Here is a 26627-nt window from a genome sequence, read left to right on the forward strand (position 1 = left end):
ATTTTTATTCAAAATAGGATTATTGAAGGTCAAAATCTACCACCCATTCAAAAGAGACTGCCTCAGACCTGAGAAGAATGGAGTTAACCCGACGATTCAAGATAAAAGTCTTGATCCTGTTTTCAGTGGGAATGTAGATGAAATGAGTCAAGATAGTGTTTGTCATAGTTGTAATAAAGTTTAGCGCCATTTATTGCCGACATGACAGCAAATGACACAAATTAGGCTATCATCCCCACCATCTGGATGTGTGGCGGTCCTCCACAGTGCGGTTTTCAAGGAGCTTTCGTCCACGTACTACAAAGCTGTGGAATAAGCTTCCTTGAGCGGTACTTCCGGGACGATACGACATGGGTACCTTAAAAAACACCTTCCTTAAAGGCCGGCAACGCTCCTGTGATTCCACACCAGGTGAACCGTACGCTCGTTTGTCCTCCTTTTTCATTAAAAAAAAAATTACGAAGAAACTTTTCTCCACAACTTAATTAATAATATAATATGAGTACTACGGTATAGTTTAGGAGCTACAAATAAAAATGGGTGATTTTTTAAAAAGTTTATTTAGTAATAAAACAAATTGTTAACGAAATAAATGTATAGTTACAAAAATAACAGGAGTTTACTTAAAAATTTAGTACGTTTACGTATGTGAAACATTAGTATTTATATATTTATAACTGGGGCTTGTTTGGGAGCGCCATTGTGACAGTCTTAATCTCCAAGTATTGATTAATCCCTTCTTCACCACTGAAAGAGAAAAAAAAAGATTAACAGGCGTTTCGACGTCCAGAAAATCTGATCTGAGTTCTTAAGAGGGCCCTTCCCGGTCTTGTCTATCGTAAACGCGAACATGGTTGAAAAGAAGACAAGAAGCAAGAGAAAGCAATAACATTGAACGAAAAATAGTGTGCAGAAATTCCATAAGACTTCTTCCAGGAAAAACGTGTTTTTGGGTACTCCAAAATATGCGCGAGGTTTCTATCGCAATATTTTCTTTACTTTTACAATTTATGAGTACATTATGAATGGCCAAAGTTCAGATAAATTTGTACAAAAAAGCAGATATTTGAAGGGTCGTGCTGAATTTGTTTCTTATAATTTATATTTTCTGCCTCGATAGAAACCTAAATACAATTCACAAGATACCTATCAGTAAAAGTGTTTTTAAGAAAGATGCGTTAAAACGCCGTTATTACGTAAGAGAGTTTGTATGAAAAATATGACGGGTTGGCCGCTCTTTATGATCTCGAAGAAATTAGTTTCAGCTTATATTATCCATAAGGAATTTTTAGTACATATTGCTTTTGGCGGTAAAAAATCTGTGCATCTAGTTAACAGAGGTTAGAATTATGTTTAATAATAAAAATAGTTTAGTTTAGTTAATGTTTAATAAAAAAAAACTGTTATCATTTTATTTGACAATGACAGTGATACACCAACTGTCATAGAATTTCGTGCAAATATAAACTTGTTTTATGATTTTATAAGAATTATCAGCCAAGTGGTTCATGAACCAATTTTGTCGGTGGTACATTCCATTGAAAATCGTTTCTATATTATTCAGTAGGTACCTACGCACTTCCTTAAATACTTGCTTTATTCAATATCAGGTATAGCGACTTGCGATATATTGTTTCGCGTGCTCTAGCTTCCACAGGCGAAAAAGGAAAAAAATACCGCTATTTTTCTTAAGATATAAAAATACCATATCAATCAGTAATAACTGTAGAATTTCCTACAAAAGCTTTAGTATTCTCAAGCATAAAATAGTTAAATATTACTTACAGTTCGCGTCCCAATCCTGACTCCTTGAATCCTCCAAACGGTGTCTGGCTGGTAACGTGGTCATAAGTGTTGATCCTGTCGAGAATTTAGTTTTAACAAGTTACAAACATTGTTTCCATTAATAATTAACTTTATTATATTGAATTGGTAATAACTTGAAATTTTACGTTAGGTTGGGATTGTTGAAATAAAATATTACGGGTGTATTTATGGTAGACTAGCTGACCCGGCAAACGTTGTTTTGCCATATAAAGTATAATTCACGCGATAGTTTTATAAGTAATAAAATATTGCCTATATTATAGCCTGTACATCATTTTGTTCTATTGTCAATAGTTTTTGCAGCGCACGCAAAAATAGGTTTTCGTTTTTACACCTTGTGTTACAAAATAGCAATTTTATTACGGATCCCTAATTTTGAAAAAAAACATAGCCTATAGCCTTCCTCGATAAATGGACTACCCAACACTGAAAGAATCATTCAAATCGGACCAGTAGTACCAGAGATTAGCGCGTTCAAACAAACAAACAAACACTGCGGCTTTATATATTAGTATATATAGACAATACTATTCTCATAGAGGATAATGCCAGTCATGAATTAACGTACGTACATACATGAATTTACCAGTGGGAGGCTACTTTGCACAGGATGCCGGCTAGTTATAGGTACCACAACGACTGCCGTGGAGCAGTAATGTGTAAGCATTAATGTGTTTCGGTATGAAGGGCCCCGTAGCTAGTGAAATTACTGGGCAAATGGGATTTAACTTCTTATGTCTCAATGTAACGAGCGCTATTGTATTGCCGCTCAGAATTTTTGTGTTTTTCAAGAATCTTGAGCGGCACTACATAGTAATGGGCAGGGCGTATCAATTACCATCAATTGAACGTCCTGCTCGTCTCGTCCATTATTTTCATTAAAAAAATGCCAGCAGCTCTTGTAATTACAGGGTATTTTGTCATAACAGTATGGGAGTTGGTGATCACTTAACATCAGGCGACCGGTCGTGTGCACTTTTAGCCCATGAAAATATTAAAAAAATAAACATTAGATTTTGACTTACAGTATGAATTTCACATTTACACGGTCTTATACCAGAAAACATATTCTTATACAATGAACAGATCCTCATTTGAAACTGAGTCGATCGGGACAACTCGCGCTTGACCAAAACAAACCATGGCAAAATGTTATTCACAAAAAAAGAGCAAATTGTTCTTAAGACAGTTTCAGTATGTGTTTGGTTTAGGATATACCCATACTATCCCAATTAAAAAAAAAGTATGTGTAACCTAACATAATCTAACAAAGCAAAAATTCTTAAAATTTACTATTCCTCGTGCTATTCTACGTTTTTTAGATAGAACAATATTGAAAATCTTGCAATGATGGCTCTGACAATTAATTGAGAGTTTCTTGCGCCGCTTCTTCTCTCTCAGAGCGCCATTTGTTTCCGAAGCGGTAGTAGTATCTAGTATATTAGAAATGACATCAAAAAGAATTCTAAAGGAATCAATTTTGAGAAAATAAATCCCTTTTAATTATTAAATAACGAATACGGCTGTACGGGCTTGAACCCTTTGCTTATCGTAATAATGGACGAAGAAACCAAAAAAAAAATAACGAACATCGCAAACGTCAGAAAATTTTAGGAATCAACTTCACCTTGTTACTTTTGTGTTACAATGATGCGCGCACATCTTTAAATTTCACTTATATCATATTTTGATGCGTTAATTTCAAAAACACACTGTATATTATGTTCATATTCTTTTAATGTTGTTAGATACTGTCAAGTACTAAAATGACTGTACATAATTACGATCAATTAACTTTTCTACTATATTGTATTATACTCACCAAACGGAACCAGCTCTGACGTGCTTGGCGAAACTGAGCGCCGTGGTGATATCGTTCGTAATAACACCAGCCCCAAGACCGTAGTTGGTGTCATTTGCGCGGTCCACCACTTCATCAAACGTATCGAACTTTAGAATACTTTGCACTGGCCCGAAAATCTGTGTAAAAAAAAATATTTAAGTGAGATATACGCTGCATTATACCTACAGATTACACCCGAGTTCAGAGAACTAATTTTGACGTATAATACAAATGGCTGCGAAGGAACGTACAATACTCTGAAGTATTTTTGCATTTTGAATTAATTTCGTTCGTTTTCCATGTTGTTTATTACTTCAAGAATCAACGTTTTAAACTACACATTTCTTTTGTTATGCTTCCGAACATCTACCGATGTTTGCTGAGGTTGTCATCACTAGTATTAGTGCCGCAGACTCTCGCCAACAGCGGAAAAATGGCGAATACCAAAGAGGCACAAAAGCACTTTGACAGCCGCCAATCCAGTAGAAGTCAGTGGCAAGTTATTATTGATGACTATAATCACGTGTGTATCGATAAATTTAAACAATGCTTTAAGTTTACCATTTTAACCATAATAATTAAATTTAAATTATTTGTTCTGCCTTTCTTCAACACACAATATGTCCTTAACATTTACCGCCATTTCTCTTGCTTAACGATGGACTCGGATCTGTCATTATTAAAATAATAAGTCTTGACGTGTGGCACTCGGGGACTGCCGCGGTAAAGCTATTGCATAGCATTTTTTTTATCAACTTATGCAATTATAATTATTTATTTATTTTATTTATGCAGTATTTTTATGATAAAATTAATTAAAAAAAAAACGGGAAGTGAGTAAAATTTAACTTGAAAGATTTGATTACAGACAGACAACGGGACAGGTGAAACTATATAAAAATGCTTGTCATACTTTTCCATGGCAACTGTAAACGTGCCGAAATATCTATATACATCTATGGTATGTGTTAGGTTATTTTCGTTACGGAATTTCTGGATTCGGTCTCCACGCTCAAGGCCCGCGATAAAAGCTATGCAATAGCTTGAAAAAATAGCACGGGTCGGTAAGCGATGACTAAGACACATCACCACACTGAAGACGCGCGAGAGGAGATGCCCCCGCTCTTTACTCCAGGCCCAGACTGCATTTAACTCGCGCGATAACTGTAGTTCCTGGAGTACCGAAACATTTGAGCGAAATTAGGTCCGCGATACACCAAGTATTCACCAACATCTTTTCACTCTTCGGTTTTATAAAAAGCATAAATAGCCTTCAATTAAATTGGAGACTATGCTTTAAAATTATCTGTACAAATAAAACAGATTGAATGAGTTTATGTGTGTTCCTAAAACTCGAGAGTATTGTTAGCCTAATTGAAATGAAACTGCACACTTATAAATGTTCACTCCGACGAACATAACTCGTTAACTGATACAACTATAATTATAACTGTAAGAGCGGCGATATTACAGCACGAATCTATCATAAATCACGTTTTTTGTTTACAATAACCAAGGTTGTTTATTTAGCAACCCGTAACATAAACCGCACAATGATAACTCGACTATTGTAAAGACAAGTGGCCGGCGCCGGGCTTGGCGCCAAAACAACTCGGCAGGTGGCTTCAAATAAATTAAATACTAAGTAAGACTTACTTCTTCCCTGGCAATCTTCATGTCATCTTTGACATCGGCAAATACGGTTGGCTTTATGTAAAATCCTTTGTCACCCAATTTGTCACCTCCAGCCATGCACTTGGCACCTTCGCTCTTACCAGCCTTTATATAATCCAGTACCTTTGTATACATTTCCTTATCAATCTGGAAAATTATTTAAAATTTTTATACCAACTATCAAATTCAAATATTTTTATTCAAAATAGGATGTGACATCATTTATTGAAAGTCAAAATGTACCACCCATTACAAAACAAACTCAGTGGGATTTTTTTTCCATCAAAACAATATTTTTACAAAGCAATATTGTATAATTAAACTTGTTATTTGTGAACCTGACGGCGGTCGCTCCATTCTCAATCTGTTATATCATTAGAAAGTCATTTATGTTATAGTAACCTTTACCACACAAAAGTTTTTTTTAACAATTCTTTTGAATATCATAATACTTATGTTTTGAACATTTTCTGGAATCTTGTTGTAAAAGCATATACTTACATCATTAAAAATATTATGTTTTATTAATTGTACCCAATTTTTTTATATTAGGCAATGACGTTCCATAGACATATAAGGACACATCATTCTCAGTCTGATAGCGGAACGGCAAAAATGTGCTTACAAGTGTGTGTACAGACAATGTAAGCACACTTTTGTCTTTAGACGTGTGTTAACCGTCACTATCCGAATTAAACCTGAACTGCATAAATGTTTCAGATTCGGGAAGAGCGCTCAGGACGGGTTCGAGTCCCGAATCATTCATAAACTTTGTGGGGGTTTAAGTGAGGGATAACACTTTAAAAATATCATACCTGCGGCCCCTGTTGAACATCATCGAAGGGGTTCCCTACAGAACGCTTCTGAGCGATCTCTCCAGCTTTCAATATAAATTGATCGTAAATGCCGGACTGCACATAGGTCCTCGTTCCAGCACAACAGCATTGGCCACCATTAGCAAAAGCAGCAGCATGAGCTATTTGAGCTGCCTTTTCAACTGTTACCAACATACAAAAAATTTTTAACAAAAAAACAATCAACTTCAAAAACACTATTCCAAAACAATAGATATAATATGCACTAAAAAGTATAAAAATAATTGCGTATAAATTATCTGAGGTAAGTATCACAATCATCTACTATATACCAAAGCAATAGTTTAATTATTATCTTGCGGGTTAGTTCGACCTGTATAAACTGCGCAGTGAAATTATTAAATTAGATATTTTTAATACACTGTTAACGCAATTGACTAGCCTGCAAATTCTAAGCATGCTTATTAATTAACTAACCACTGGGCTATATGGGTAGTCTCTACCTACACATGAATTCGGAGGCCAGTACTAGAAACTATTTTAAAAATAATATCTTAGTAACAAAAATACTTTACCATCAGCATCGTTGAATATGACTAGTGGACTCTTTCCACCGAGCTCTAGTGAGGTGCGTTTCAGATTTACCAGCGATGATGCACCTAGGATCAATTTCCCCACCTAAAATAGTTATGTATTAGTAATGATAGCAAGTAAATATAGTGGCGTTGTTTGATGTTTGACAATAGTCAAATTTCCAAAATTATAATTTCCTTTAAATTAATAAATTTAATAATATAGTCAATATATAGGTGGAAATCTCACATCTATATAAATATATATAAATTGTGACACGTTGATGGATTGCAGTTTAGTCCAACTTGAGAGAAAGTTTAGTTTTTATTTCGATATGGGACCCACAATTATTTTTATTATCAATATTTGTTTTGTATGGACATATTTTCTATGACAAAATTTAGTGACGCACGGTTTGACAGTTCCTCTGTGAAACAATTTCATTATAACAACAGGTAGAATTTTTTACGAAATAATTCTTTATGTTTGAAATATTATTGGCAAATTCATATAAAACAGTATTTTTTTAGTATCTACAGAACAACGTCTGTCGGGTCAGATAGTGTATATGAGATTTCCACCGATATATTGACTCATCACGATATCTCTGGAACCATTAAGTATTAGTATATATTTGAAGCGTGTGAATTTATAAAACAAAATAATCATTTATTTTAAAGGGATTGACTTTGAATTGAATCCTCGTTCTACCAGAATATCGGAGAGACTGGTTTATAGTCACTGCCCCAGAATAACATTATACCTAAATAGTAGCTACGTTATGTGTATAAACACAAAAACAAAATCTACTCTCTAATCTCTACAAATAAAAAACCTTACCACAGAAACGATTTACTGGACTCCTGTTCAAATGGTTAATCGACAAAAAATTTTAATGTTAAGGATTTTTTTAATTTTAAGTAAACTTTTTGCATGCTAATTTAAATTAGCCGAATAGAAGACACTACAATAAATTTAATATCTATAATGTATATATACTGTATTCGACGCAATAATTTAATTTAATTTCATTTCTGTCGGGTCAGCATAATAAATGAAATTTAATGTGGAATATGAGTGCGTAGAACAACAATTTAAGTTCCTAGCCATCCGAGGCTTGTATATCTATAAGAGTATCCCCAAAACCAAAAGACCAAAAGATGTTTTTTTTAATGAAAATAAGGGACGAGACCAGCAGGACGTTCAGCTAATGGAAATTGATACGCCCTGCCCATTACAATGCAGTGCCACTCAGGATTCTTGTAAAAGCCAAATATTTTTAGCGACACTACAATTGCGCTCGTCACCTTGAGACACAAGATGTTAAGTCTCATTTGCCCAGTAATTTCACTAGCTACGATGCCCTTCAGACCGAAACACAGTAATGTTTACACATTACTGCTTCAAGGCAGAAATAGGCGCCGTTGTGGTACCCATAATCTAGCCGGCTTCCTGTGCAAAGGAGTTGAAATGTTTGTTTCAACTTCAATAATAAGTTACCTCAGTGGATCCAGTGAAGGCAACTTTGTCCACATCGGGGTGGTGTGTTAGAGCAGCTCCAGCCGTGGGTCCGTACCCCGGGACAATGTTCACGACGCCCGGGGGGAAGCCGGCCTCCTTGATCAGGGCTGCCACTGCCAGGGCTGTCAACGGCGTCTGTTCCGCTGGCTTCACTATCACGGTACAACCTACAGCAAACATAAATACTAAAGGGCTGTATACAATTTATTAACAATTTATATATATTATTTGGCGTGAAATTCAATTATTTATCCATTTGTCGTACACATACTTAATGCAAATTTAAGACTTATATGGTTTTCTCGTGGATGCCGTGGACCGGACTACACGGGAAGTATCAGCATTCAAATAAAAAAAGAATTATCAAAAATGGTTCACCCAGACGAAAGTTCTGAGGGAACAAACTAAAAACAAATACCGTCGAATTGAGAACCTTTTTGAAGTCGGTTAAAAATTCAGTTAGTAATAATAATAATAATTCGTACTATAAATACGTGCCAGCGCTGACAGCGTGAAGCAACTTAAACGTAATCATAAAAAAATCACCTAAAGAAATTAAACGACGCTTACCGTGTTTTTAAAACAATTCGACACGTGTTTCGCATTTACACGAGGCATCCTCAGGACGTGTTGTCTCGCCAAAATCTGGCACGAGACTCAAAAAAACAAATATTGGCGGAATTAACACTAAAGAAAACTTAAATCATTTGTATAATTATGGATTTCCGCAAAGTAACGCCTAATTCAATATTTTTTTTTTTAATATAATTTGTTTGGAAATTTCAGACATTTACATAAATTTTAAGTTGTTTTTATAATTACGGTAAAGTAGTTGTACACCTGTATTCATTTATTGTCACCATTGTTAACGCCACGCCGTACATTAGAATCTCTGTAAGATCGGGAGTTCCACTACATACAGTGTGTCCCACAGTTATGCCGTACGGAGGTGTACTACTATTAATATTAAAGAACATTTCACTAAAAGAAGACAACTTTTTTAAATTATGACTGCATTCGCAGATTTTTAAAATTACTTCCTACGCCTTCCTCAACAGGGAATCGAACCTGTCTGTAATGTTGAAGGTGTGAATTTCACGGTACAGCCTAAAAAGCAATGATTTATTTCTACATAACATGGTTAGGTACTTATATAAAAATAAAACCAACTAAACATGAGTTTTCATAATTTCTTTTCAAATAAAAGATACAGATTTACCTGCAGCTAACGCGGGTGCTATTTTCCATGCCAGCATTGGAATGGGATAGTTCCATGGTATGATCTGTGCGCAGACTCCAACTGGCTCCTTTATTGTCATGGAGAACACCTCGCCATCTTTAAACATAAATTCAACAATCAATAAAAAAAGTGTGTGACTTATGTACGCACGTTAAAAGTTATTCTTTTTTGGTGTTATATAAAAATACTTATCAAATGTATTTCTCCTGTTATTTTTCGTTTGTAGAAAAAGCAATATTATAATAAAGAAGGTATTAAATATAAATACTACCAATGAATATATTATTATACCGCATAATTTAGTTAAATAACCTTAACATCAATCTATAATACTGAAAATATAAATCGTTGTTTATTTATTAATAATAATATCCAAGTGATGTTTGTGTTGCACACCGTAACAAAGCGACGATGTGACGTCATCGACGTCAGGTACAGAGATAATGTAAATCAAATCAAATCAAAAATATGTTTATTTCATAGGTAAATCACATGACACTTGAAATATGACATTTTTTTCATACAGCTCATTCGGAAGGCAGTTTTCCTCAGAGGAGAATGAGCAAGAAACTCTTAGGTTGCTCTTTTCAAAACAGATTAGGTGTTACAAGTTCTTATTTTTCATGCAATTTACAAATAATTTCAATTACAATATATGCAAAGTGACGCAACAAAAATACTCAAACGAAAGAAACAGAAAGGCTCACGGCCGTTCCCAATATTCAGTCTATCTCTTACATGAGATAAAAATCGTAAATATCGTTGACATTTCTGTCCCAATAAACTTATCGACGGTAACTGACCTTATCCATGCATGCTGTCTGTCAATGAGACGAGTATTATTGGACGTATTGTATGGAAATTGCAATTCACGCGTCCCAATATAAGGCGATAGGAATGACTTATCGGGTATATAGGGACAGCTTCAGATTATTGACAACTAATTGCTGACAGTAGAAGGTAGCAATTTATCTCTATCTGTAGACAGGCCGTTACGGCCTGTCCCAATATACTATTCCTATACGTTCGTCAGTCGTCTCATTATATTCAATTCAATCATCAAGTCAATTATTACTTAATAGAAGAAATAACTACGTGTATTAACAAGAAAATACCTGTTATATCAACCTTTTTTGATATGTCAAAAGCATTCGATTTTCTTAATCATCATATCTTAATATAAAAATGTGAAAAATATGGTATAAGAGGCCCTGCTCTAAAATGGATTGAAAGTTATCTAGCCGATAGACAAGAAATTGTAGAAATAAATAAAATAAACGAGAAACTGGAGATGACTACATACAAGTCACCCTATTAAATTAGTAAATTTGGAGTTCCTCAAGGAAGTCTTATGGGACCCTTACTATTTTTAATTTATTTGAATCATTATCCCGATGTGGTTGACTATAACTGTGTATTACTTGCAGATGACATATCCATAATTATTCCTGACGAGCATAAAGCGATAAATTATAATATGACTATTAATAAAAATTTAGAAACTATACTGACATGGTTCAATGAGAATAATTTATTCGCTAATATGACAAAAACTAAATATATGAGATTTTCTAATTATAAAACAATACATAAAGATCTAAATATAACACATAGTGACCAAACGATTAAAGAAACAAACACAATAAAATTTTTAGGCATTATTAATATAAGCTCAAAATGATACAGTGGCAGGCAAAATAAATAAGTTCGTCTTCGCTTTAAGAAGGCTCACATAAACTGTATCCTTTAATGCTGCACTTACTGCATACCACGGTTATATTGCGTCAGTTTTACGGTACGGGTTAATACTTTGGGGAAACTACACTAATATTTTAAATTTTCATTTTTGTGCCACAAAAAGTACTGGCACAAAAAAAATGAATAGGAGCTTTATAATAATATATTCAAAAAGCACCGTCTGCTAACGCTTACCAGTCTATACACAATATGTTATGTTTTTAAAGTAATAACCCTCACTTCTAGAATTAATACACAAATAAAATTTTGTTTTACAAATATATATATTAGAAATTTGTTTGTTCATTAAAAAGCATGGTGAACTTTTTAAATCAGCAAAGGACTATTCCATGTTAGGATTAAGAGATCCAACTCGCCTTTTGATGCTGTAGAACAGCGCTTCATCAAAATAACGCAAATGTTATGTGTATTAGGGTCTTTAACTAACTTCCAAAAAATATTAGAGAGATGCCTTAAATAATAATGCATAAAAAATTATGGCTAATAGATAAATGCTTTTATAGTTTAAAAGAATTCTTTAGCCAAAAATAATAGTAGTATTTAAATGTTATTTTTGAGAAGTACCTACAAACGAATGTATAGTTTATTTTGTTGAATTAAAGCTATGTAATGTGTATTATTGACGTATAAATATAAAAATTCCAATGTTGTAACTCAAATATTTGTATACCGATATATTGGCGAATTGTGCTGTACACCTATCAATTGTTAACAACTATGTTACCACCATTCATACAAATAAGTCATTTCATTTCAAATACCTAAATAAATATAAGTCTATTGGGACAGAAAAGTCAACGATAGTTATGATTTTTATCTCAAGTAAAAGATAGACTGAATATTGGGAACGGCCGTAAGGAAAACCACCCATCAACAAAGGAACTACTACCCTTTGTTGATGGGTGGGGACATTTTTACCCATTGTTCTTTAGCATCAATATTATCATGCTTAATACAGGCACATAATTTTTTCTGATTAATCCATACGGGTGACGTCGCAGGCAGGACCTAGTAAACTACATTTGACTGACAAACCGATAACCATGCAAACTGTTCGCTTTTTAATATATAATATATGCTAGCTGACCCGACAGACGTTGTTCTAGTATAGATATTATAAAAAAAAACTGTTTTATCGGAATTCGTCAATAATATTTCAAAACATCAAGAATTATTTTGTAAGAAATGCTCCCTTTGTTATAATGAAATTGTTCCACAGTGGAACTCTCAAACCGTGCGTCAATAAATTCTCTAAAATATGTCCATACAAAACAAATATTGAAATAGAAAATAATAATGGGTCCCAAATCGAAATAAAAACTATCCTATCTCTCAAGTTGTACTAAACTGCACTCCATGAAGTAATTCCCATTTAAATCCGTTCATTAGTTCAGGAGTCCATTGCGGACAAACAACGTGACACGTAATTATATATATATATAGATAACGATATTGTTAAAAGTATATTCCGACGGAATGGAGTATTTAAAATATATAAACAATGTATTCATAATTATTAAACTGTTTACAGCGAATAATGAAGTAGAATTGTGATAATTGAGGTCAAAATAGCATACAAATACTTCAGAGATAAAGCCACATAAACAGATTGATATAAGTCTGTTAAAACAGAGAAATGGCATGATTTTATAACAAACAATTTCTTTGTAATGCTTATATGCAATTATATATTATTTATGAAATGATAATATTCTGCTGATAATGACAAGTGTAGGTACTGTAATTAAGACGGTAAAATAATATTGTTTTCCTAAAAGTCATTATTTCCAATGGATTGGAATGCAATTTTATTATTCAGAGATAAAATTCATTTTATTTGTAACACAGAATTTATCAATGTTTTAATAATAACCCTTTGTTCAATAGTTACTCCTTTCAACATGGGTCATCTGCTAATAAAAGTCCTATCAAAGAAGGTTGTGGTTTTAGTACAGTTTAGTGCAGCCCTGTTTCAATGCGAACAATTTGATCTATTGTGATAGTCACTGTTAATGTTAACTATCTCACTGAAAAGATTGATTCTGTTCATAAATCTTATCATGAGCCCAGCGAATCTCTCTAAGAAAAAGCGATTGGCTCGATTGCATGAAACGTGCAGTCATTGATAGATTGACAGATGACGGCTATAATCTTGTAAAAAACGGAGATAGTTCGGCTATCTCCGTCTATATCCACTGCGATTGAAGCAACTGTTCGCTTCTAAACTTAACCGGATTTACCTCCTCTTTGAATCTTATAATATATTCTGCAGTGAGCTGACGTATTTTAAGTGGTTGATGTATTGGACTTACCCAAAGAGATGCTACGTTTACGCATTAAAGGACCACATTCAGAGAAAATGTGTTACGGGGTTTCATCTGCACTATTACAGAATCTACACGTTCTGCAATCTCTGAGACCTAATATTGAGAGGTGTTTGTTTAATCTGCAGTGGTTTTAGTGTTCTGGTAAGAATGCGTTAGTTTTCCCTACCTAGTGCCTCATGCGCAGCTTGTTGAAGGCTTTGCTTAAGGTTTTGGACTGGTTTAAACCCGGATTGTTGCTCCAGAGTTTATTACACTCTTGTGAACATGATGTATCAAGAGTTGATTTAAAAGACTCCTTGGGACACCACGCTAACTTGAGTGCTTTTAGCACCAATTCTTACAACGTCAGTGCATTTATTGCCTTTGATCTCTCTCTCTATACCTTTCGGAGTCCGGCAGTTGTCTATAAGTTTTGAGACTGTTTGGATGTAAATACACTTGCCGACGTAACAAATAAGATTAACACAATAACAAATTAGCGAAAACCAATAGACTAAGAGACAGACAGATAAAATATTAGCGTAAGCATTTTCAATGAATACATTACCTATGTAAATACATTACCAATACATACCAATTCAGTATAAATTTATCATAACAACGTACTTGAATAAGTACGTTGTTTTACTGAATAGTAATATCTTAACAAAATTACAAACAAAAACACTTCAATTGAATTCAAGTGCCTATAATAACTATAGATATAAAACTTAAGTACCAACCTGCTGGTATAGTGTTTCCAAGAATTTTATCAGCCTTTCCCGCATAATACCGCAGAACACTAGCCGAAAAGTAAACCTCTTCCTCAGCATTTTTCACTGGCTTGCCACAGTCCAATGTTTCCAGCTCTGCTAGGTATCTAGCTTGGGCTTCCAGAAGATCCGCCAGTTTGAGCAGCAGTAGACCCCTTCGGGAAGCATCCATTGTACGCCATGGCGAATATCGGTGAAATGCTTTCCGTGCTGCCGATACTGCTAAATCTACGTCCGCCTAAAATTAATACATAAATGAGAAGCAGAAAGTCACATGCTGAGATGGTTGGACATGTCGAGAGAATGAATGAAGAACAATTGACGAAGAAAGTGTATAAGGCCAGTGTGAATGAAAGTGTCGGAAGGGGTAGACCTAAGCGGACGTTTCGAGATCAAATCAGGGACGTCAAGAGTACCCTAAACCGAAGAGCATGTATCAAAGGAATAATGAATGTGGACGAAGCGAAACAAGTATGTAAGGATCGTAGCAAGTGGAAAGAAGTGGTCTTAGCCTACCCCTACCGGAAAGAGGCGTGACTATATGTATGTATGTAGAGAGTCACATTGTTATATATTTTCATTCTTGCATCATGTTGACGTCTGGTATTCTAACAACCGAGCATTTCACGAGAATATTCTTGCCTCGCACGTTGTGGAATCAATCAAAACCTAGAACCTAAAGGAACAGCTTTTTTTGAAATCGGATGAGTTTAGACCATAGTTTCTCAACCTTATTTTGCTCACCGCCCACTTTGAGAATATGTTTTTTTCTAGAGTATTTCGTGTATTTTTTGCCTTTTTAGACTATATTTTTTAATCTACCCACGCCCCATCTGCGCCATCTCAATGCCCCCTAATTTTCTCTGGGGGGCGTTATCGCCTATGATTTAGACAGTTCTTATGAATAAGAACTACAAATTTATTGGAATTTTGCGAATTTAACTTAATTGAAAAAGGCTGTGGATCTTTGGTGCATTTATAGCCCCGTAATTTATCATTATCATTTAATTAAAGTCATGGTAGTTGGATATAATAATTTGTTTATAATATATATATTTCATTGTTTATAATAAAATTGAATGCAATTCTTGATTTGTAAAGCTTTTCTTCCTTTGAAAGCTTTGCTAAATCATTTTCATTATAATTGATTAAATCACTTATTTTTATAAGCTACATTGTTTTATAATACATAAGGATTTACTACGATTTGAGGAGTAATTTGGCGAAAAACTTCCTTGTATCGACGACGAAGCACCATACAAAATGGCTATTTATATCTGGTTTGCGGTTCGAAACGCGGTCGTGTCAATCAAGGGGGAGAAGTTCGTGATGGTGTGAACAACAGGAAACATCGCTCCTGGGCCCTGTATGGTCGGAATAGAGAGGCATGAATCATTTCTACGAAAATAATACATTAATTCGAATGAGGCTCAAAATCTAACCGCGTCACTTGGTGCAAGGCCATGCGTACTGTTACAATATTGGTAATTTGGGTAAAAAACCTTTTCGACTAATATTCGCAGTTAGCAGAAATGATGTAATATGTCTTGATTCCTTTTGTCTGGCGCTTCTCTCTTAATGGTCGACATACCACCTAAGCTATGGAAGGGTTAGGGAGTGGACACATCACCACTGTCACCGTAATACGGCGCGGCGCCGTGAAACATCACGACGTGGTGCCGCATATAGGATGTCGTGTACGGCGTGAGTTCATGTTTCCCTGTGGCTTTGACTTGCAGTTTTTGTCGAGATCTTTGAGAGACCCAGTATCATCTCGATCCATTTGACCGTGGGCAACGCAGAGCTGCTCGAATTATCGGGGACCCAGTGCTCTGTGAACGGCTGGATCACTTGCCGTTGCGTAGAGACGTCACTTCATTTTGTGTCTTCTACCGCATTTATCACGACGGGAGTGTTTCGAAGAGCTGTTTAACTTGATTCCTGTCGCCACCTTCGCACGACACGCCACAAGTTAGGATATCATCCTCACCATCTGGATGTGTGGCGGTCCGCCACAGTGCGGTTTTCAAGGAGCTTTCTTCCACGTACTACAAAGCTGTGGAATGAGGTTCCTTCAAAAAAAGCGTGTACACCTTCCTTAAAGGCCGGCAACGCTCCTGTGATTCCTCTGGTGTTGCAAGAGATTGTGGGCGGCGGTGATCACTTAACAACAGGTGACCCGTACGCTCGTTTGTCCTCCTATTCCATAAAAATAAAAAATAAAAGATATGGATGGCGATAGACGTATTCTTCTCTTGTTATTGCTAAGGTGACGAATGAAGAAAAACAGAACCAAAGGAAATATTGGGTGAATCCAAAAACACTACTGTGAATCATGATTGAGGAAATTTTAAGAGGAAATATAAGCCTCTCAGAGAAAATGGAGGAAAATGTGTAGTAATCACAAATTTTACGTATATTTTTGAAAGTACATATCAAGTTTGAAGAGCTGCTAGCCAAGTAGCGATAGCGAAACATGAAGTGACGAGCGGGCGTAACGTAGGCTGGCGTCATGCGCCGTAACCGATATTGTACCGCGGCACGATGCTTCCGTCGTGACGTTTCACCGTTCACGGTGACGTGGCGCGCCTTAGTGATGTGTTCACGCCCTTACATCTGCCGGCTTTTGCCCAGGTCGCATCTCTGTTAAATTTTTAGTTTATCATTGTGAAAATAAAACTATAAAGTTTATGACTGAAAATGTTTTTTTAAACACACAAAAGTCGCAATCTGTCGCCATGATCCTAAGAAGAATGCATATTTCCAGATGGCTCGAAAGCTACCTAAGTGCCTCTAAGTGGATGATTGTGTTGATGTATTGTTTGAATTGTCATTGCTACGCGACCGTTTGTTAGACGGAAGTTATTGAAGAACTAAAATAGCAGTAAACGCCGCACCACAATAGTGCCAGTTCTCACTAGGCAAGAGAAATGAATTTTCGAAAATAAAGATCTTATGAGCTATCCTGCATAAAGTCTACTAGCGATTCTATTGGTTAAGATCCAGTTATGTGGTCACCACCAGTGAAGCTGTCGAAGAATACAAATTACGAGTTACTCCAATTTATGGCTACGAAGTTTGGTGACCTGATGGCGTGGATTTTAAGTTCTCAAAATTAGTTTCTTCGAATTAAAAAGTGCATTTACGATAGCGGAGAAATTATAAGGAACAATATATTCATTTTTGTTCAATCATAGTATCCTTCGATAATTTATACGTATAGACAGACTGTGAAAGGTGTGCACACGTGGAAATAAATAGCGGCAAACAGTTAACCTCTATTTTCAGTAATGCACGCACACTAAAACAAAGTGGCAAGTGTAAGACAAAACACGAGTGCGAAGAGTGTAAGAGCGTCATGCACACTAAAGTAATAAACCTTGCCTGTTGTGATGCGTTGCCTAATAGAAAGACGCTCTATCTAGACGTATTAATATATGTATTATGTATGGAATATTTTAAAAAACTTATGGCGCAAATAAGTAAGAGACAAAAGAGAATACAAGTCAAATAAATTTATGTCACGTTACAAGTTTTGAAATATTTTGAAGAAGGTATTGAATAAAGGTTTGTTTTTTGAAGTGAAACTTCTTTAACCGCGTTGGGCACTTTTTGGTACCGACATGCTCATGACTGGCTCACGCGATAAATAATTAAAAAATTATAATAATGTAGTTACACACTTTGGATTGGTGAAATCTCGTGAGTTCGCGTCACCGAAATGCTTAAAGCAGTATATCTGTAGCTATACAACTGACGTATTGTGCAAGATTGGTGTGTGTATATATATATTCTTATAAGTGAAATTGAATGGATTTAGTAAAAAGTTCAATGTGTATATACTGTGCATTGTTGAAATAGTGTTTTTGTGTGCTTTAGGTATATAATATACTAGCTGACCCAGCAAACGTTGTATTGCCGATATTAAAATCACGATACAAAAGTAACTGTTGATCGTAGATGGGTGAAAATTTGAAGCTGTATGTATTTTTAATGCTGACTCATAATCAAACAAATTTAAAAAAAAATGTCAAAAAAATAATAAATAAATTCGTGTGGACCAGCCTTAACATTTAGGAGGATGAAAAATAGATGTTGTCCGATTCTCAGACCTACCCAATATGCACTAAAAATTTCATGAGAATCGGTCAAGCCGTTTCGGAGGAGTTCAAAGTTTAACACCATGACCCGAGAATTTTATATATATGAGATTAATATTGAAAATAAGTTTTTAAATAAAGTTGAAATTAGTTATTCAATTGTTTTTAGTCATTGTGTAATCTCAAATTTTAATACTAACAGTTCTAAATTTTCACTTCTATCAGTAGACTCTACAACTGCAATTTTTTTTTCTTTAGTGGTACGGAGCCAGATGTCAATAATAAATCTACACGAACAAAATGATTTGACAACAACTTAAAAATATTTACGAGCGTCTTCAATCTGTATATCAATATCAAGTCTATGTTGAATACTATTCAGAGTTCTCAATACAAGCTCCACGCCAGAAATAGATGCTTATTATACAGAGTCAATAACCTTGAAGTTGTAAGCTGATAGTCTGGTCTTGTCCAGCTTCATCATTAAAACATTTAAATCTAGCTGTCCTCTTCGAAGAAATGCATGTAACTAGGGTTACCATCCGTCCGGATTAATCCGGATATGTCCGGATTTTTACTCTAGTCCGATTTTTTTTTATATGGAATATATTAATAAAAATACATATTAACTATCTTGCTTTTCCACAACTTGACAGATTTCACGTTTCGGTGAAATCATGCCGTTAAAGTCTTTCTTTGACTTTCCCAAGGTCTAAGTTGTCAATTTTTTCTATACAACTATACATATATTAAAATTGGAGTGTCTGTTTGTAATATTGAAATAACCGTTTTTATAACATGTATATGAATATATATACATGCTGTAAAAACAAAATAGCAAATACAAAATAACATTTCTTAATATTTTTGTATGTCTGTTTGTTCCGGCTAATCTCTGAAATGGCTGGACCGATTTTGACGGGACTTTTATTGGCAGGTAGCTAATGTAATAAGGAGTAACTTAGGCTACGTTTATTTTAGAAAAATAAGTAATATTGCAATGTCCAAGTTACGGTTTAACTCTAAAAATAATTTATATGGCAAAACGACGTTTGCCGTGAAAATAAGTTTTTAAATAAAGTTGAAATTAGTAATTCAATTGTTTTTAATCATTGTGTAATCTCAAATTTTAATACTAACAGTTCTAAATTTTCACTTCTATCAGTAGTCTCTACAACTGCAATTTTTTTTTCTTTAGTGGTACGGAGCCAGATGTCAATAATAAATCTACACGAACAAAATGATTTGACAACAACTTAAAAATATTTACGAGCGTCTTCAATCTGTATCTCAATACCAAGTCTATGTTGAATACTATTCAGAGTTCTCAATACAAGCTCCACGCCAGAAATAGATGCTTATTATACAGAGTCAATAACCTTGAAGTTGTAAGCTGATAGTCTGGTCTTGTCCAGCTTCATCATTAAAACATTTAAATCTAGCTGTCCTCTTCGAAGAAACACATGTAACTAGGGTTACCATCCGTCCGGATTAATCCGGATATGTCCGGATTTTTACTTTAGTCCGATTTTTTTTTATATGGAATATATTAATAAAAATACATATTAACTATCTTGCTTTTACCCACAACTTGACAGATTTCACGTCTCGGTGAAATCATGCCGTTAAAGTCTTTCTTTGACTTTCCCAAGGTCTAAGTTGTCCATTTTTTCTATACAACTATACATATATTAAAATTGGAGTGTCTGTTTGTAATATTGAAATAACCGTTTTTATAACATGTATATGAATATATATACATGCTGTAAAAACAAAATAGCAAATACAAAATAACATTTTTTAATATTTTTGTATGTCTGTTTGTTCCGGCTAATCTCTGAAATGGCTGGACCGATTTTGACGGGACTTTTATTGGCAGGTAGCTAATGTAATAAGGAGTAACTTAGGCTACGTTTATTTTAGAAAAATAAGTAATATTGCAATGTCCAAGTTACGGTTTAACTCTAAAAATAATTTATATGGCAAAACGACGTTTGCCGTGATAGCTAGTACTAAATATAATCAAAATCGCACTCGGCCTTAGGCGTGTAAGCGTGACTTTGTTTGACCTTCCATACGAATTATGATCCCTTATTTCATCCCCACACAGGTCAAAATTTCAAAAACACTAGATATTTTTTTTTATATCTTATCAAGTGCCTAAATACAAAGGTATCATCTTCGTTAATGACGTACTTCCACAGAGACTTCCATTCCCTATTTCAACCCCTCCAAACCCATTTTGCGCGACAAAAGGTAGCCTTTGTCCTTTCCCAAGCTCTAGTCTATCTCTGTACTAAATTTCATCAAAATTGGTTAAGTGGCTTGGGCGTGAAAGAGTAACAAGCAAACTTACATTCACATTGATTATTTTAGTAGGGATATCAAATAAGTCTTTTATCTTTACGAGAAAAGAAATCTAAACGAGATCAACTGGCAACTACCAGTGGGAGGCTCCTTTGCACAGGATGCCGGCTAGATTATGGGTACCACAACGGCGGTTATTTCTGCCGTGAAGCAGTATTGTGTTAGCATTACTGTGTTTAGGCCTAAAGGGCGCCGTAGCTAGTGAAATAACTGGGCAAACGAGACTTAACATCTTATGTCTCACGGTGACGAGCGCAGTTGTAGTGCAGCTCAGAGTTTTTGGGGTTCTTCAAGAATCCTGAGCGGCACTGCATTGTAATGGGCAGGGCGCATCAATTATCATCAGCTGAACGTCCTGCTCGTCTCGTCCCTTATTTTCACTAAAAAAAAGTCCGGATTTTATTGATATGTCAGTAATTTATTTATTAGGACTTTTCGAATTACTACATTGTACCCTATATGTAACAGATTAGTAATTAAGTTTTAATATTAATAATAGCGTTAATGTGTTGAGATAATGAATTGTATTCGACTGATACATGATTTTTACATGTCAAGATTATCTTAACTGTAACGGTGACAATAACATAAATGACTTTTTTCATGATACCACAGATAGGGAATGGAGCGACCGCCCTCAGGCTATTAAATAATAAGTTTAATTGTACAATATTACTTTGTAAACATATATTTTTGATGAAAAAAAAAAAGCCCGCAGAGCTTGTTGCGTCCATTTTTCTCAGGCCTGAGGCATTCATTTTGGAATGGGTGGTAGTTTTTTTGACTTTCAATAAGTGATGTCACATCCTATTTTGAATAAAAATATTTGAATTTGAATTTGTCACACACATGGGCGTATGACATGAATGATAATTGAACCGTCGACTAAGCTTAGTTTATTTTCAATACGCTTGCTTGTAAAATGAGCCTTATTGCATCGTTCTTAGGTCCATAAACCGAACTACAACACACACGTGCATAATTTACACACTAGTGTATAATTGAATTATTCTAACAATGTTAAGTTAGTACGAGAATAAACTGAGTATACAATTATTGCGTTCGTCACCTTGAGACATAAGATGTCAAGTCTCATTTGCCCAGTAATTTCACTAGCTACGGTGCCCTTCAAACCTAATCACAGTAATGCTTACACATTATTGTGGTACCCACAATCAAGCCGGCGTTCTGCGGAAAGGGACCTCCTACTGGTATATGCCCTTCGCCCCTTGAGCCTGGTGGCTCCCCTTTTCTTTTTATGTAGCTTAGATTAGATTTTTCAACACAGGAACATAGTTAAATTGTAGAATTACTGTAATATATTTTATTCTTAGTAACCTTAGGATGTTCCCCGTAGAAACTGCTTAAAGTCATATATTTACAATTGCTTACCTTATCGCCTTCAGCCACTTGTGTTATAACGGTTTCATCCTGAGGGTTGATCGTGGCGAAGGTTTTCTTGCTTACGGCATCTACCCATTCATTGTTAATGAACAGCTGCAAATATATTATACTGATTAAAAAAACACATCAAGTACTCTGCGAACGATCTGTTGGTGTTACGTAGATTCGTCGGTTGTCTGTGTACGCGGCCAGACACCCAGACTTTTGGACTGTCTTGCGCAATTCCTCTGGCCGGGACTCCGATAGACCGACGGAAACCGCCGTATTGAGAAAAAGGCGTAGGTAAAAAAGGAATATAGAAGGAACAAGGTTAATTATGGCGCGAACACACTGTTCGTCTCCTAAAGCATCAAAAAAAGGGCGGTGTTTTGAAGAACTATCTGACCTAGGGGCCTACTCCTAAAATCGATAGTCGATATATCGTGGCATTAGTCGTGTCGAATCATACTCTTAGTTACATAGTATTCAATGTCGAAACGATGATTGAACGAACGAAACTTTATACGATATTATCGGTCCTAACCCTACTCTTAGTTGAAAATGTCAGATACGAATATTCGAATTTGACAAATAATCAAACGTCACTTTTACGACAACCTCAACTACTAGACCTCCTGGTACCTATGTAATGTATAATTTGGCCATTTGTGTTTTTTTTTTTTTAATTTAAAAATTACACTTTTAATAATATATATTTTACCAAACTTCAACAGTTTGTTGGCAAGTTATTGCATTAAAAAACATTTAATTATGTGTACATAATTAACTACTACTTACTTTAAAATAAACTATTACTATAAAAAATAGACGATTACGTAAGTTATTCAAATTACTTAAATACTAAAAAAAATTACTTAAAACGAACCAAGTATCATTGGTGTGTATTATTGAAGAATTGAGTTATTCAATGTCATTCAACAGCGTTTTTTCATTTTTCGTTTTAAATTTTATTGCATTTTTTTTTAAAGTTTGGTAACACACACTTATATTCTTACTTTGTGTCATTTCTTTGACCAAAATGAAATTATGATTTCATTTGATTATTGCTGTTAATGGTCGTGATTAAAAGATCATGTTATCAAATTCCACACGGCAGTATAGATTATAACATATTTTAAGTAAACAAATCATAGTTTTTTCCCCAGTAACGCCGGCCGGCGTAATAATAAAATTTCTTATCACATGTTTGCACAGTTATCACTTCAGATAGCAAAATCCATGCTCATTATGAAAATTTATTCACTAATGAATGATATGATAAATAAAGGAATTATCTTTTTTTCTTATAGTTTCAAACTCTCGTTTTGCAAAGAGAATAAATCTCAATGACTTGTCGGTCAATAGGCAGCAATAGACACGCTCTTTTTTTTTAAATCTGAGCTGGTAAACGATTCTAGAGAATCGAGCGCTCGTATTCGAAGACGAGTGGTAGACACGAATGTTCACAATTCTTTTCGCTTGAACCATAAGTATTATGTAACTTATTATTACAATAAAGTGCTGACCCGGTAAACGTTGTATTTCCATATACATTATGTTCCACGCGCACGCTCATTTAAACAAACAAATTTAAAAAAAAAATGTCAAAAAATTAAAAAAAAAATTCGTGTGGACCACCCTTAACATTTAGGGGGATGAAAAATAGACGTCCGTTTCTGAGACCTACCCAATATGCATTCAAAATTTCATGACAATCGGTCAAGCCGTTTCGGAGGAGTTCAATGTTTAACACCACCATGACACGAGAATTTTATATATAAGTATTTCTAAGCCAAAAAAATATAGGTTACGGATATGTACCTGATCACATATAGTAGTTTTTTTCAGAAACACGCTGCATCTATTGGTATAAGTATTACTCCGATTGGTTCAGTAGTTTTAGCAGTATTACCAGCGGGAGGCTCCTTTGCACAGGAAGCCGGCTAGATTATGGTTACCACAACGGCGCCTATTTCTGCCGTGAAGCAGTATTGTGTTAGCATAACTGTCTTTCGGCCTGAAGGGCGCCGTAGCTAGTGAAATTACTGGGCAAATGAGGCTTTACATCTTATGTCTCAAGGTGACGAGCGCAATTGTAGTGCCGCTCAAAATTTTTGGGGTTTTGAGAATCCTGAGCGGCACTGCATTGTAATTGATACGCCATATCAATTACCATCATCTGAACGTCCTGCTCGTCTCATCCCTTATTATCATAAAAAAAAGAAAGTGTAACCGAAGTATGATATCGGCTTTCCATTTGGGAAAAGCGCCGGTGACGCAATAACCGTTGACTCTCAACACGGAGCTCCCGGTTTTGATCTCGCCCGCCACGTACCAATATATTTTCGATTTTCGAATTCATATGACGACCCCTATAGCTTAGTGACCCTGCCTACTGAGCTAGAAGTCCCGGGTTCGAATCCCGGTAGGTGCAATCATTTATATGATCAATAACGAAGTGTTCAACTTATTGAACAATAAGAACTGTATTATTATTAATTATAATTAATATGAGTCCTTCGTATTTATCCTATTTATACATTATATAACATAATATTTAAGTAAGTTTGTTTCCGAGTCGTGGATGTTTATTTGTATTTATGTATGTATATTGTATTAAATATATCGGTTTCTTGCACCCATAGTACAGGCCTAGTTTGGGGCAAGATAATTAATTGTGTAAGAGTGTGTAAATATTATTATTATTTCTACTTAGATAGGTTCATTCGACGCTTTATAAGGTTGGCAACACTTTTATGATGGGGCCACCCGTAGGCTTTTGGACTTGCATCCCGTGCCATTAAATAAATAAAAAAAAAGGGCCATCCGTCGTTTGAAGACTCTTACACAAAAAAAAATCAGGTATCGCATACACAACTCGATTACTTTACTCTGAAAATCGTCTCCCAGTCACATTATTGAGTTCTATGCCTTGCTAGTAATTCTATAAGATTGCATATTGAATTTTTTCAGTTTGAGTATTACTTGCTCTCTCGGTAGCAGAAAAACACTTCTAACACGTGAACGAGAGTTTCTTCACCAGATACAATAGATAAGTTGTTCCCCAAAAAAAATTTATACCATAAACAAGCACTACCTCAAAATATTTCTACAAAAATGTTGCAAATGTGTTTTTACATTAGATTTTGAGTAAAATTGAGACGTTTCGAGACTTTTCCAGAACACGTCAAAAAAATGTAGTTAAAAAAAAAGTAGGTAATGTTAAGACACAGTTACAATAACACGCGTTTTAATCCTTTAAAGAGTGTTTTATTTAAATGCAAACAGACCGTACTGTATAATTCTCGACAACGTAGTGAAATATTAAAAAATATTTTTTTGTATTCTTCACTATTTTCTTATGATAATACCCGGGAAAAATCGGCAAAATCAAACATAATATGTTTATTTATAAAATTAACAGAAACACCGAGTAATTTAGGTATTCTTAAAACACTACAACGGCGATTGATAAAAAAATATTATCAGTTTCATGGCATAAATTTATTTTATCATGTCATTTATAAACTAAACAAGACCTTGGAAAGCAGAACTGCTGTAAAATACGTGCTATGCGTGTGGGTTGATCTAAAACGACAATATTATAATAATATGACATATTTGCATTGCAAAATAATACTAGGTAATTCAGTTCTAATATGCTTGTTGAATAAAACAGATAGGTATTTAAATTCACTTAATGAATTATATAATTGTTTAAACATCATGTTGTTTATAGTTAAAACGGAAGAGAGAATTAGTAATTTATTTATAGTAGCATATTATCTTAAGAACATAATATACAAAACATTCAGTAGTCTCTATTTGAAGTTAGACAGATCAAATCGAAGCATTATTTTGAGATTGAAACGCCGGCCGGGCGCGGGGCGACGGGCCTAGCAACAAAATCTCATACAATTACTATTAGATTCTACGAAATATTTCAGGCCACTTGATTTAAATATGAGATAAGAAATTAAACTTACCTTCGTGTATTTAACATCAACTTTGACCATTGCGCCGGCTATTTGTATTGTTTATTCTAATTAGAATATACGTCCACACGCAAGCAAAGTTGTGAGCGAACTGTCAATTGTCAAACTCAAAAATGAAGTAATGAATTGCCAAGTATCAACATTCAAGCTGTCTGCTATACTAGTCTTGTGTTGTTCGGGAACGAACTAGTTCAAACTATCTAGTTCCCAGATCCGTCACTCCTTAGTTCTTTAGATCATTATCAATTCTACAGATGCTACCCTACATAATATTAGTAATCTGTGCTACGGATCCTTTTTCGAATTCCAATACGGTTATGTACTTCGCAAACTCAATTGCTTATTATTATCTTGGGCAGGCTCGATATACAAAGTATTTTGCGCATAATTGTCAGTAGGTATCTAATTATGTTCACTTACTATAATATTTTTGGTTTGCATTTGGGATAGAT

At 34.8% G+C, this 26627-nt stretch overlaps 2 protein-coding genes across 2 annotated transcripts in view; one reads left to right on the top strand and one right to left on the bottom strand.

Annotated features, from left to right (window-relative positions):
• Positions 1–26627, top strand: part of LOC126965526 (phospholipase A1) — a 46837-nt gene that overhangs the window by 12605 nt on the left and 7605 nt on the right. The window lies entirely within an intron of this gene.
• LOC126965518 (aldehyde dehydrogenase X, mitochondrial-like) lies at positions 542–26334 on the bottom strand. Its single transcript, XM_050809179.1, has 11 exons — positions 26167–26334; positions 22190–22294; positions 14301–14568; positions 9473–9589; positions 8233–8420; positions 6735–6837; positions 6160–6341; positions 5327–5491; positions 3650–3807; positions 1786–1860; positions 542–747 (listed from the first exon to the last, which is right to left on the bottom strand). The coding sequence occupies exons 1-11, from the start codon at positions 26194–26196 to the stop codon at positions 672–674; spliced, it is 1467 nt and encodes a 488-aa protein (XP_050665136.1). The 5' UTR covers positions 26197–26334; the 3' UTR covers positions 542–671.

The sequence above is a fragment of the Leptidea sinapis genome, chromosome 7 (assembly GCF_905404315.1).
Source record: "Leptidea sinapis chromosome 7, ilLepSina1.1, whole genome shotgun sequence".
NCBI classification, from domain to species: Eukaryota; Metazoa; Arthropoda; class Insecta; order Lepidoptera; family Pieridae; genus Leptidea; species Leptidea sinapis.